A 13,207-nucleotide genomic window follows, 5' to 3' on the forward strand; every position below is an offset into this window, starting at 1 on the left:
GCTCGTTAAAATAAGGCAAGTTGTACACCAAATGATACTTGTGGCAAATCTGGCATAGGCAACAATAGAGTGTAGAGGTCTTGGCCTATTCTTATGCTAATTAGCAGCCTGCCTATATATCTTGCTAATAAATATCTAGTTCTGGCTTCTGCCTGCAGCCTTGAAAAGCATTCTATACATTGCATACGTATCTTGATCGTTTAATTCTCTTTTTAGAACAAAACCCAGTCTCACAGTAGGGGAGAATACAATGTTTACAGTACCTTTCAAAGCCATGAACCAGAGTTTGACTACTTGAAAAGTTTAGAAATTGAAGAGAAGATCAACAAAATTAGGTGGTTACCCCAGAAAAATGCTGCTCAGTTTTTATTGTCTACAAATGGTAAGTTATGACTTAATTTTGCACGGTAACCTATTGTTACATAGATTTGCTATTAGGATTTTGTCTAATCCTCTCCACTTTCAAAAGGATGGAAGCAAGTTGGTTTTAAATGCAAGTATCTAGGGATGCAGCTACACAAGAGTTGTGCTGTGTAACTCTGCTGCTGTCCTGGCTTGCCTGGATACAGAAGCCCCACAATATGGGGTGATGCATTAGTCATTTCTGATATGGTCGCTTTATAGCAAAGCGGCTTAGCTAAACTGTCATTCAGCACCTTCATATGTGTGAGAGCTTATATTAGTCATTCATAACAATCCTAACTGAAACTTGCTATAACTTTTATGAAAAGAACAAACTGTGGAGGAGGTTTTATTAATGCTTTTTATCTTGTCTTGTTTTCTCCAAGCAGTATTTTTGTCTTTTTTGGTACACGTAGGTGGTCTTGTCTTGTTTGAAGGCTTTGTGTTAAAAGTGCATCAACTGTGAAGACTAGTATCTTTGCTAGAGCTTTGATTTTAAATTATGGCTTGTTTATTTCAGATAAAACAATAAAATTATGGAAAATCAGTGAAAGGGACAAAAGACCAGAGGGTTATAATTTAAAAGAAGAAGATGGACGGTATAGGGATCCTACTACAGTTACAACACTACGGGTGAGTAGTTCATTCTCTGTGAATTAGCCACATTCAAGTGACTTCTCTTCCCTCCCTACCTGGAACAGAGATTAGCCTGTGGCTCAGTGAGTAACTGCCCAGATGATTAACTTTACATTTTCTGTGATGCCAGTTAGCAGACACTTACTTCTGAGGTGATTTTGAGATATTTTAATTGGCTTGGTGTATTGAAGGGCTGTGATTATGCCTGCCAATGTGTTTGTAGTACATGTGCGTCTCAAACTTCCACTGCTTTGTATTTTGCAGGTGCCAGTATTCAGGCCCATGGACCTCATGGTTGAAGCTAGTCCACGAAGAATATTTGCCAACGCTCACACGTATCACATCAATTCCATCTCCATTAATAGTGATTATGAAACGTACTTATCTGCAGATGACTTGCGGATTAACCTGTGGCACCTAGAAATTACAGACAGAAGTTTTAGTATCTTTTTTGTGTTGTTTTGTATGGTGGGAACAGTTTGGTTGCAACAAAACTGTTGGATTTTATTTCCTTTCATGAAGAGCTTTTTGTGTAGCACGTTTCTCCATATCCTGGTTGTTTCTCCCTTGTAGTTGTAAGGGCTTTTACTTCTGGAGAGGTAGCTCAGCATGAGCAGTATAAGGAGAAGTAGTCGTTTGCATGTGAAAAACAAAGAAGAAAAAAGTTTAAGGTTTCAAGTGAGATGAGCAATTGTGGAAGGCAGCATTAGTAAACTATCTTGTGAAAATTTTCTTGACCTGCAGTAAGAAGCAAGTCAGAAGCACCATCTTTTATCTCAACAATGTGTATTCTTTTCTGCCTTCTAACCTAACCATTTGCCCCTCTTGCATGTGCACCTACAAACGTTGCAGGCAGCAGGATTGCAGAAACACATATTCAGTCCCATTGCTGGGAGCAGAGGCTTGTGGACGAATCAGCAGGACCCTGAGCAGAAATCACATGTGCCGCCTTTGTAATGTAGTAATGTAACTAGACTTTACGCAAAATAAAGTTCTGTGTGAAAAAACTTGGGTGACACGTATGTAGTATAGAATTAATTACTGCTGAAGTGGAGCAAAATATTAGCAGGCTTGAGCTGTTACTAGAATTCACTTCAAACAGATATAGAATGCAGTGGTATAGTCTTGCTTTCTAGACAGATTGTGGAACTTAATTTTGACTTTTTATCCAGTTTTTGACTGGGTCCCACAGACTTTGGCATGGAAGTCTTACCCCACTTCCAAATTCCAAGCATTATTTTGCTTTTATTGGCTTGTTTTAATTCTTTTTGGCTATTTCAGATATACTTTGGTGAACATTGCTGAATATATTTTAAGCTGAAAACTACGTAATGAAAACTGAAGAAAATTTCTTAACAAAATGCTGTAGATATTGTAGATATTAAACCTGCCAACATGGAAGAGCTCACAGAGGTGATAACAGCTGCAGAGTTCCACCCAAACAGCTGTAATACATTTGTATACAGCAGCAGTAAAGGAACGATTCGTCTCTGTGATATGAGAGCATCAGCGCTCTGTGACAGACACTCAAAATGTAAGTTCTGTCCCGCATTGTTTATTGTCTTTTTGTGAAGTATGATACCTTGCTGTTAGATGAAACTAAGCACTCAATAAGAATCTATTAAACACTGAAGCGCGTGTGTATGTATTTGTATTGGATTTCCTAAAATCTAAATAGATCTTAAGATTAGATTCATATTTAGCCACAGTAAAAGTCGTGAATAAAATTATTAGCAGCTTAAGCTGGGGAGTCTGCTCTGGGGAGTCTGCTACAGATGATAGGAGTAGGAATGGCTTTCTGCAGACTTCAGGAGGTCGAGTACTTTTGAGTTTGGTCTGTAATTGCTGCTTGATGTCTTACATGTGTGAATGAAGACTCTGAATACTAGCGAGTAGTTCACTTATTTAGAAGCTGACCGTGACTTGCTACGAAAACAAAATATTTCAGAGTATGGAAATTGTATTATAAGGCTTTCTTGTTGAAAGTTATTGTATGTAATGCAGGCAAAGTAGCCCAATGTGGCAAGCTTATTGAGAAAATGTTAACCTAATTTGGGTGTATCTTGTATTGGAAGAGACATAAACTTACCTCTTGAAATGCCTATCTTCTTTTTATGCAGTGTTTGAAGAACCAGAAGATCCTAGCAACAGATCATTTTTCTCTGAAATTATCTCTTCCATATCTGATGTCAAATTTAGCCATAGTGGTCGATATATGATGACTAGAGATTACCTGTCAGTGAAGATCTGGGATTTAAATATGGAAAATAGACCTGTGGAAACATACCAGGTATTCAGTGAAGATGATGTAGGCTAGAAATTAAAACCTAGAAGGATACTGCATCTTACTAATAGTCTTGATGTGGCAGTTAAGTTTTTGTGTATAGATCACTATGTCCAAAGCAAAGCATCAATGAGATTTGTGGGTTCCATGCAAGTGCTACAGGATCTTGCTATTTGCAGGCTGACTGCAGAACCTAAAACTATGTTTGGGTATGAAAAAGCCTCCGTCTTACATGATGGAAATGCGGAAAGGTAATCTTCAGCCCTGAGATAGCACAGCTCTCTTAGAGTCTTCAGTTGACTTTATATTCTCCTGTTCTTTCCTGGAGAAAATAGGAGGTAAAACATTTCCTTTGCAGAAAATGTTTTAAGCTGGCACTGAAAATTGCTGTGGTGGTTTCTTTGTAAGAAAACTTATGAAGGGATCCTCTTCATCATCATATGGAGGAAGATCAGTCACCAAGGCGTGATTTTTCGAAATAAGCAAGGTCTGATAAAGCCTTTCACATATCTAAAAGGGTAGTGAGTGCATGATAACCCCTCAGAGAGGGCAAGCATTCTGAAGAATTGCCAGGTTTGGGGAGATGTCTCTTTCCCACTCCAAGTGACTTGCAGCTATTTGTGTTCATTTGAAATGTCTGTCGAGAAGAAAATGTTAATTCATGTATCTATTCATTTTGCTCTTTGTCCATACAGTCAGAGGAGGGAGCTGTGTGTGCTCCTAGGTATAGGGTGTAAGCACTGTTAGATACTTAATTACTTTTGGAACAGAATCTATGAAGGTTATTTTACACGTATGCAAGTTCAGTATTCATTCAGTTTATCTCACTTTTTTTTTTTTCCAGGTGCATGAATACCTCAGAAGTAAACTTTGTTCACTGTATGAGAACGATTGCATTTTTGACAAATTTGAATGCTGTTGGAATGGATCAGACAGGCAAGTTTAATTATTCTCTATATGCACTTAAGACCTCTCCAAGTTATTCTTAAAATGGGCAACTTGAAGCATGACCTCAAATACCTGTCTGTTTTTATTCATGGATAATATTTTAGTACTTCAGTAGACTTTAACATATGTATACTTAACCCTTGAAATTGTAGCATAGGATTATAGAGAATTGCCTTATGTACTAAAGAGTTGTAGGGTTTGACTAGAAGTTGAGTTTTGTCACTTTGCCAGAATGAAATATTAATCAAATGTTCCACCTGCTTAAACGGGAGAGATGGGCGAAGCAGTAAGATTAAAGGTGGTTTTCTGCAAACTTTAACTGGTGAAATAGTATCAACACCCAAATCCACTAGGTTTATTATCCCCAGTGTTTATCTTTTTGGGGTTCCCCCCCCCCCATGTCATCTGTTATGATCTGAATTTGGAATGATTTGTATGGGAATAAGGCCCATGTACTCAAAGCTGTTGTCTGATTGTACGCTCTACCTGTAAGAATGCATCAGGGCTGTTGGGGAACCTGTGTCTGTTTTCTGTTTAAGCTGCCTTGTCAAAAGGCACTTTTCACTTGGGGTGAAAAAGGAATTTTTTTTTGTAAAATGAGTTGTGAAGTTTGCCTTGCTTGGGCATGGTTGACTAGCCAGTAATACCATTTAAGACAGCTATTGCTTTTGTGTTAATCATGTCATTAACTGCTTATTTGCTAGATCTAAATGAGCTCAGTGTATCTCTATCATGAGTTCCTTTAAGGTATTATCACAAATTGGGTATGTTAGACTTAGTTGGGACCCTCAGGTTTCATAAAAAGAGAGGTTATTTTCCACAGAACTGTTACTTTCTTCCTCCCCCCTCTTTGCAGCATTGTCATGACGGGATCTTACAACAACTTCTTCAGAATGTTTGACAGAAACACAAAGCGAGACATCACCTTAGAGGCATCCCGGGAAAACAATAAACCCCGTACCGTTTTGAAGCCACGTAAAGTATGCGCAAGTGGTAAGCGAAAGAAGGATGAAATCAGTGTTGACAGCCTAGACTTCAACAAGAAGATTCTACACACAGCCTGGCATCCCAAGGAAAACATCATTGCTGTAGCTACTACAAACAACTTGTATATATTTCAAGACAAAATGAATTAGGGTTGGCATTCCTACCTGAAGAGTCCACTTCCTGCATAGTTGAAATAGTTGAATCTAGCATTTGTACCTGTAAACAAAAGAGAATGAGAGGTCCATTATGGCACCCCTTTCCAGTGTTTAAAAATGTGCCATATGACAACACACTTTTATAGCTACATGGAGAAAGCTCTGTTGATCTGTCACTGCGTTCTTCTCCATGTCTGCTAGCCATTTAGGTGAGGATAGGGCACTTTTTAATTTAAATGACTACTTGCACCATCTTGCCTAATGGACTAGATTGGACTGTATCAACATCGGTTTACTCCACTTTTTATGCCTTCCATTGTGATGACGTCAAACACAGGGAAAGCCTTCAATCATGCTATGGAATTTAATTGTGTAACCTCATTACTGTATCATTCGTGGCCCCCTTTTTTTATTAAATACAGCTCATTCTTGCTGTGGCTTGTAGCATTCCTCCTCCTCCTCCTGGCCTCCTGGACTCCCCCTTTCCCTTTCACCCCCCTCCACCTAGCTTTGGTGGTGGTGTATAGAAAAAAAAGAAACAAAATAAAGCACATGAAATGGGTCCGTTTGGGGTCAGTGGTAAAGGGGGTCTGTGTTGCAACAAATGTTTTAATAAACAGTTGACTGTAATCACTCCTTGCCATGTCTGGCACCAAAAAAGAGAAAATAAGGAAAAAAAAAAAAAAACAAACAAACTACTGAATAAAAGTGACAAAGAATGGAGAATCTGTTTTCTTTTTTTTTAATCTACCTCTTTATACAAATACTCTGTGTTTTACCTTAGATGCATGAAAATAAAATGATGTTTTTTGTAATGATTTTAACCAGTATTAATTATTTTTCATGGGAATGAAGAGAGGGAGGGATTTCACAAGTATCTGCATTCGTTCACGAATGACAAGAATACCAGCCGTAGTATGCATTGACCACTTCCACTTCAAAACCATAAACTGCTGTCAGATTTTGCCGTAATCTGAACAGGTCAGTTACTGTTCCAGTATTCTTGAAGGCTCTTTTTTAAACTATTGCTTAAATTGGAATGAGAATAGAATTTTCAGGTTTTAAAATCCATTTTATGGGACTAACATCTTAATGTTTAGTTTTGTCCTGGTTTCTCTAATGCCTTGTTTTAGGATACAATACCTTTAATGCCTTGTTTAGAGTACGAAGTCCCCTGTGGCTTTTTAAAAAGTTGTCTGAATTCTTGTCTGGCAGTATGATGTTATGTAGTACAAAATACCGAGTGATTACATAGATAATTACTACACTGCATTCTGAGATGCTCTATTTTCTGTATTTTATTGCTATCAGTAACTGAGTGGAAATGTAGTTTTACCATGCAAGTGTTTTTTCTGGCTTTTGGCTTTGCAAAGTTATTGCACTTACAGAAATGGTAAATGGTGCAATGATCGGAAAATATGTGGAGTACAGAAGCTGCATGAAATAAGTGTTCATAGCTATTTGCGAGATTTAAACTCTTCAGCAAATAAGGCTTATCCAAAGATGAACTAGATATTAATGCTTTATAAGGCTCATGAGTTTTTACCTCCAGATATTTTTGCTAACTGTGCTTTTAGGTTTACTCTTCCTTCATGGAAATGTTCAGAATGAAGTTTAAAGTCATAGTGAACTTACCTTGACTGGGAGAATCTTCACTTTTCAGTTACCTATATTTAAATTATTTCTGTGGCTTAGTTATAGGTAGTTGTTATAATGCCTCTATTGTTTGATCAACTAAGATACTGTTTCTGCTGTAAAATTATGGCTGGGTTAGAGGTTGTTAAGAAGACTTCTATTGCAATCATACTTTAATTTCTTTAAGTCCTTGTGCAGTGGTTTGAAAATGTAAAAATTCTAATATGAGTAGATCTGGTTCTCTTAAATACAGTATTTGTCTTGTAACATGCATGCCTGACCATGAGCCTTTGTAAGGATTTTACTTTTTTTTCACCTGTTAGCCTTGTAAAAAATTTAACTGCCCCAGGGACAGCAACTGTTCTCCAATGGATGAATAAACTAGTCGGCCCTACTCCTCCTCACATAGCATGTGACTAATTTTACTCAAATGACTATACTTGCTAATAATTAAGGAAACAACTTGTTGAGTAACGTTAATCATGTGTGTATAGGTGTTTACAGGATCAGGGCCAAGGTTTTTTCTTTATCTTATCGCAAGGGCAAAGAGGTAATTAGACGCTGCTTTTGCATCAGAGCTGGTACAACTCATCTCTATTTTGTGAAGAACGGCGTTTAATGGCTGCTGTTGGGGGAAGATTGAGGGTGGTGGTATCAAGACTGCTGCTCTGGTGTGTATCTGTATATCCCGAATGATGCACTGAATACCTGAAAAGTTGCTTAGTGCAGACACAAAAGGAAGTGAGGATGTGACGGCGACACAGGACTGGGCAGGTAGATTTCACACAGAACAAAGCGCAGCCTTCTAGCAATACTACATTCAAGCGAAACTGCCTCTCGGACCTCAGCTGTGCATGTTGGGATGGAATCGGGGGTTTTTTAAGCTAGCTTTGGGAAAGATTTTTGGTTTTGTCAGTACCAGTGATCCCCAGCATGGCATCTGAGGTTTAATTTATCCTCACCAAAACCAGATACTGACTTTGGTGTCATACTATCCAACTAGATAATTCTCTAAGCACACTGTCCATTGACATATGCTGTAAATCTTATATTTTATTAATAAAAGTATGCATAGAATACACTTTGTCAGGTTGCTTTTTATCCTCTTTCCTGTCCCTCTCCTTTTCTCTATCTACAGGTATTTTTGCAATTACTGATCTCTTCCCTACTGCCTGTTGAAGGGTACCCCATTCTGCTAGTTTGTGTTGCGATTTCTGGGCGTTGCTCTGGACAGCCTGCCAGGCGGGGGGTGTTGGGGTAATTCTGCCCTCCACCAGCACGCACACTTACTGAAAAGCAGCCGCTCCATTCTAGAGGTCTCTTCCAGTGCCCAGTGAAACCAAGGCAAATTCTTAATTCTCAGTCCTTGAATGCCGGACGAAATACAGAAAAGGAGTTCTGTTCCCTAGTGTCTCGTCTCGAAGCCAGTGATGCTGCCTAAATGCCAACAAGTAACACTTAAGCGGTTAGTATCTGCAAAACTACAACTGTACCCTGAACCACAGCGCCACTATTGCCGACAATTAATGTTCAGTGTAAGCTGGTTATCTGATTGGTACAGTGCTCAGGTGTCGGCAAGTTCTGTGCCTGAAGTCCCTTCGCCATTTTCCTGCTGAGAAGCGTCTGCTGCCTTGAGAACAAGTTGAATATGCAGCAACACCCTGCTTGCCCTTACTGTTCTGTTGAGACACGGCTGTAACTTCTAGTTCAGCATTCATTATTTAAATACGTATTCTTTTATTTTCAGCCTAATTTGAAAAAGCTCAGTTAGTGCTGATAAGCAGAAAGCTGTACTTCGCCCCCCCTCCCTTGGAAAGGGGCTGCTGGATGATGGAATACTAATATTTTTACCTTTTTTTACTGGCAGCTTTGGAATTGGTTGGTTTTGGGCACAACACAGCAAGGAAGTAATTTCCTGTGTACTGGTCTTCAGCTCTTCATCTTGGGCTCTAGAGAGGGTGTATAGCCTTCCCATTCACAGCGTACGCTTCTGCTTGTAATCGAACAAAAAGATGTTTCCTTTTGCCCTTTCCCATGTAATTGGCTGTTGTAAATCGAAGGATTGGTGTATTGAATCAGGGTGGGGAGAGGGGTGCTGGAAGTGAGGTTGCTGTGTAACGGCTGTCGGTGTCTTGAGTGATTTGTCTATGTTTGCTCTTAGCAAATGTCTTATTTAACCCGGTATAGAAAGGTTTGGGCTTGTAAAAATGAGCAATGGAAGAAAGTGATAGCAGTGGCTGGAATAAAAACTGTAAGCTTTTCTTCCTACTGTGATACAGCTGACAGACTAAGACACAGCGTGAATTCCATTTCTCTACACAGTTCACCCTTGAATTTTAATAATCTCCACTTTATCCAAACAATCTATTGTTTGTTTCTCTTTTACAAGAAAACGGGGCTCAGTTTTTCTTGATGTGGGTTTTTCTGTGTCTGTGCTCACCACTAGGAGGCAAAATGTCACCAACGAGAGGTGGGTGCTTCAAAAATGGACGGGATCAAGGTTAGATATTGAGACTGTCCCTTGAACTCATCTTTGGGATCGCCAGTCATCTATGAGGACCGTATGTTTGATCAGTTGCTGCTAAATATAAGATACAAGAACGGTGTTTACAGCACGCATCGTCACTACCTCCAGCATAAAGAAATCAACCGAGGTATGTTGGGAAAAGACTGCCTTTGTGTTTGCTGGATGCTGGGGTGGCATCCATCTTAGCAACAAGTTAGCATTTTTTTTCAGGTTTCGGGCAGAGAAGTACTAAATGAAGAAAATAAGAGTAAGCACAGCACATTTAAGATTTTTAGGTCATTCTTTACTGAAACTGCTTCAAGCTTTGAGAACACCGTGGAACCATGAGAATAAAACAGTGGGATTAGGTTGGCTTGGCTCTTTGAGATCAATCAGGTGGCTTGTTATGTGGTTGATTTCAATCATCTTAAGGGCTTTCTATAACTTTCTAGAAGAAAAACCTTTTTTATTGCACTTCAGTACAAAAGGCCTTTCCCAGGAGCTTATGGCTATTGTTTCACTTCTATTAACTTGTGGTTTTCTGTCCCTCCAACCTTGCTATTGTCATAGCATTTTCCATCCAAGGATTCAAATTACTTTACAAACATTAATTACATCATTCAACTGCCTTAAGGAACCTGTGTAGTGGTTACAGCACAGGGCTGAATGTCAGGACTTGTGAATGCTATTCCTGGCTCTGCATTGACTCACTCTATGATCTTGATCAATTTATTTCTGACTCAGAGATTTTAATAGTCCCACTTTACTGATAAATATTCATGCCACAAGTATTATGGCAAATGCTTCCTGAATGATGGAGATGACAAATACTCATGATGCTTGCCTGTCATTGTTAGGGTTGCAAAGGAGGATAAGGCTACCTCGGCAGGTTTTCCGTTCAAAACCTTAAGTAGCCCATTGTTCTGTGTTCTGATTCCAGTCTATAACGTATCTGCGGCTCTTCTACCTGTAAACAGCCTTTTTATTAAATTATTTAAATTACTGCTTTATTTTTACTACATGTAGCTAATTCTATTCCAGTGATATCCCAGAGACATCCAGATTTTCCACAAGATTAGAGATTTGATAGTCACGCAGGGTATGTAGTCGGTTTGGTAAGAAAGGTCAGCATTACAAAAGGTGGATTTCAAAAGTCCACACTTCAGTATTTGGACGCTTGTCAACATAGCATAGATGAACCGAGGATGGAAAACATTTGAAACTGGTATTCTAGTGTGGGACTATTGTGACATACAGGCTTTTTCTCTAGCTTGAAATAGTTCTGACATAAACAGGAAAAAAAAAAGTGATTTCTTTGCATGTGTAATGGAGAAATAACAAAAGAAAACGCTAATGGAAACATATCTGTGACTTCAGCCTCTGATGGTGTTACTGTTGCTGAACTCCTCCTGTGGGTATGGTAATATAAAACCCCACAATTTATACTCTTGTGGCTGCTGATGGGAGGGGTTTATCATATAAAAGGCTCCTTTAGTGCTGCTGGGAAGCAAAATGCTTATATATATAGTTATACGTGTGTGTGTGATGGGACTTAAGTTACAAAGTTCCACCAAAAAGACTCTAGGCCACAAAATAAACCTTAAAGTTTAAGTGTTGTCAAATGGAATTAAATTAGTAAAGATGATTTCTCAATCTGTGAAGGCGAGTTAAATAATCATTTGTGAGGAAGCTAGTCTCGCTGTTCTTTTTTTTGTTAGAGAATGAGAGTGAAAAATGAGATTAGAAACAGAAGAATCCTAGTAAGGCTCTGCTAACCACCATATCAAGTATCTAGGAAAAGTCGTTCTGCCTTGAGGAACTGACTTGCTTGATTTTCAAGATAAAATGTATTCTTATCTTGAAATTAGTACCTTAGAAGAATGATTTTTTTTTTTTCCTATATATGATCATTTCATGAAAGCAATTTAGAATAGATAATTGGTACAGAAGCTACTCATGTTACGACTGAAGAAACCTCAGCAGCGTAAGGTCGATGTTTGCGTCTGTATCTCACTGCATTTGAAAGTCTCCTCCATGGAAATTCAGCGTTACTCCCATTCTCAGTACAGCATTATGTGCATAAATAGCCTCAGGTTGCGTCTTCATTTTCATACTGAAAGGAAACTGTGGCGCACACTAATAATTTCACTTTTTATAGCTATACTTTTGCATCCCAGTTAAGAACAAATCCAATTTTGTTACATAAATGCCATCTTCTCTGAATTGTCTGCCAAGAATTAAAAAACCCGCCATGCACGAGGCTGGTTTGTCTGCTAAACACTATCATTTCAGATGGGTATTACTTTTAATCTTGAAAACCATTAGTTTTTTCACAGTGTCTTAACTATATTTCACAGACCTAGCACTTGGCTTAAAATTACCTAAGGCCAAAACAAGATTAATGAGACGGGAAAGAAGTGTTGGGAGCCTCGTACCATTGCACTGTGCAGGTCTGGCAGGTTACCTCACAGCTGTTGTGTCCAGGGAGGAGGATTTGCTGCAATCCCTCATGTGGAAACACCTCTGAGCTGGAGGCCTAATGGGCACCGCCATACGGGCTGACAGCACAGAGCGGTGAAGGCTGATCCTGCTGTCTCTGGAAGCGGAAAAGAACCAGTGATGTCTGATGAGACACAAAAGAGCTGTGTGGGGAGGGCTGGGTTCCCCCTAGATGCTGTCCAGAGGGACCTGGAGAGGTGGGACTATGCCAACCTCATGAAGTTCAACCAGGCCAAATGACAGATCAGGCACATGCATCGGGGGCAATCCCAAGCACAAATACCAGCTGGGTGGAGGATAGATGGAGAACAGCACTGAGAAGGACCTGGGGGTGCTGGTTGATAAGAAGCTCCCCATGACCTGACAATGTGGGCTGGCAGCCCAGAAAGCCACGGGCATCCCGGGCTCTATCCCCAGCAGCGTGGCCAGCAGAGTGAGGGAGGGGATTCTGCCCCTCTGCTCTGGTGAGACACCCCCGCAGTGCTGCCTCCAGCTCAGGGGATCCCAACAGCAGAAGGACACGGAGCTGTCAGAGCGGGGCCAGAGGGGGCCCCGGAGCTGCTGGGAGGACAGGCTGGGAGAGGTGGGGGGGTCAGCCTGGAGAAGAGAAGGCTCCGGGGCTTAGAGCCCCTTCCAGTCCCCAAAGGGGCACCGGGAGAGCTGGGGAGGGACTCTTGGTCAGGGAGGGGAGACATAAGATGAGGGGGAACGATTTTAAACCGAAGGAGGGGAGGTTTAGATGAGATATGAGGAAGAAATCCGTTGCTGTGGGGGCGGTGAGCCCCTGGCGCAGGGTGCCCCGAGGAGCTGTGGCTGCCCCATCCCTGGAGGTGTTCAAGGCCGGGTTGGACGGTGCTTGGAGCAACCTGGGCTGGGGGGAAGTGTCCCTGCCCAGGGCAGTGGGTTAGAACTGGATGATCTTTAAAGTCCCTCCCAACTCTGACCATTCCATGACCCCTCCCCGCGTCTCCCGCCAACCCCGCGCTTCCCGAGATTCCTCTCGCCCCTCTCACCTCACAGCCCGGCGCACGCGCGGCGGAGGCAGCGGGACGTGCGCAAGCACAGTGAGCCCCATGGTGCGCGGCACGCGCGGCGGGGCGGGCGGCGCATGCGCAGCCGCCTGAGGGCGGGAGCAGCGCGTCCCGCGCCTGCGCA

General features: G+C 40.9%; 1 protein-coding gene across 2 annotated transcripts in view; it reads left to right on the forward strand.

Annotated features, from left to right (window-relative positions):
* Positions 1 to 6,684, forward strand: part of PPP2R2A (protein phosphatase 2 regulatory subunit Balpha) — a 40,246-nt gene extending 33,562 nt beyond the window's left edge. For both annotated transcript variants that reach the window (XM_082495645.1, XM_082495646.1), the window contains exons 4-10: positions 217 to 382; positions 923 to 1,035; positions 1,303 to 1,480; positions 2,408 to 2,572; positions 3,159 to 3,328; positions 4,167 to 4,258; positions 5,127 to 6,684. In XM_082495645.1, the coding sequence (XP_082351771.1) occupies positions 217 to 382; positions 923 to 1,035; positions 1,303 to 1,480; positions 2,408 to 2,572; positions 3,159 to 3,328; positions 4,167 to 4,258; positions 5,127 to 5,406 (1,164 nt within the window). In that variant the 3' untranslated portion in view covers positions 5,407 to 6,684. The remainder of the gene's footprint in view (positions 1 to 216; positions 383 to 922; positions 1,036 to 1,302; positions 1,481 to 2,407; positions 2,573 to 3,158; positions 3,329 to 4,166; positions 4,259 to 5,126) is intronic.
* The last annotated feature ends 6,523 nt before the right edge of the window (positions 6,685 to 13,207 follow it).

This window comes from Vanellus vanellus (assembly GCF_965231255.1).
Source record: "Vanellus vanellus genome assembly, chromosome: 26".
NCBI lineage: Eukaryota > Metazoa > Chordata > Aves > Charadriiformes > Charadriidae > Vanellus > Vanellus vanellus.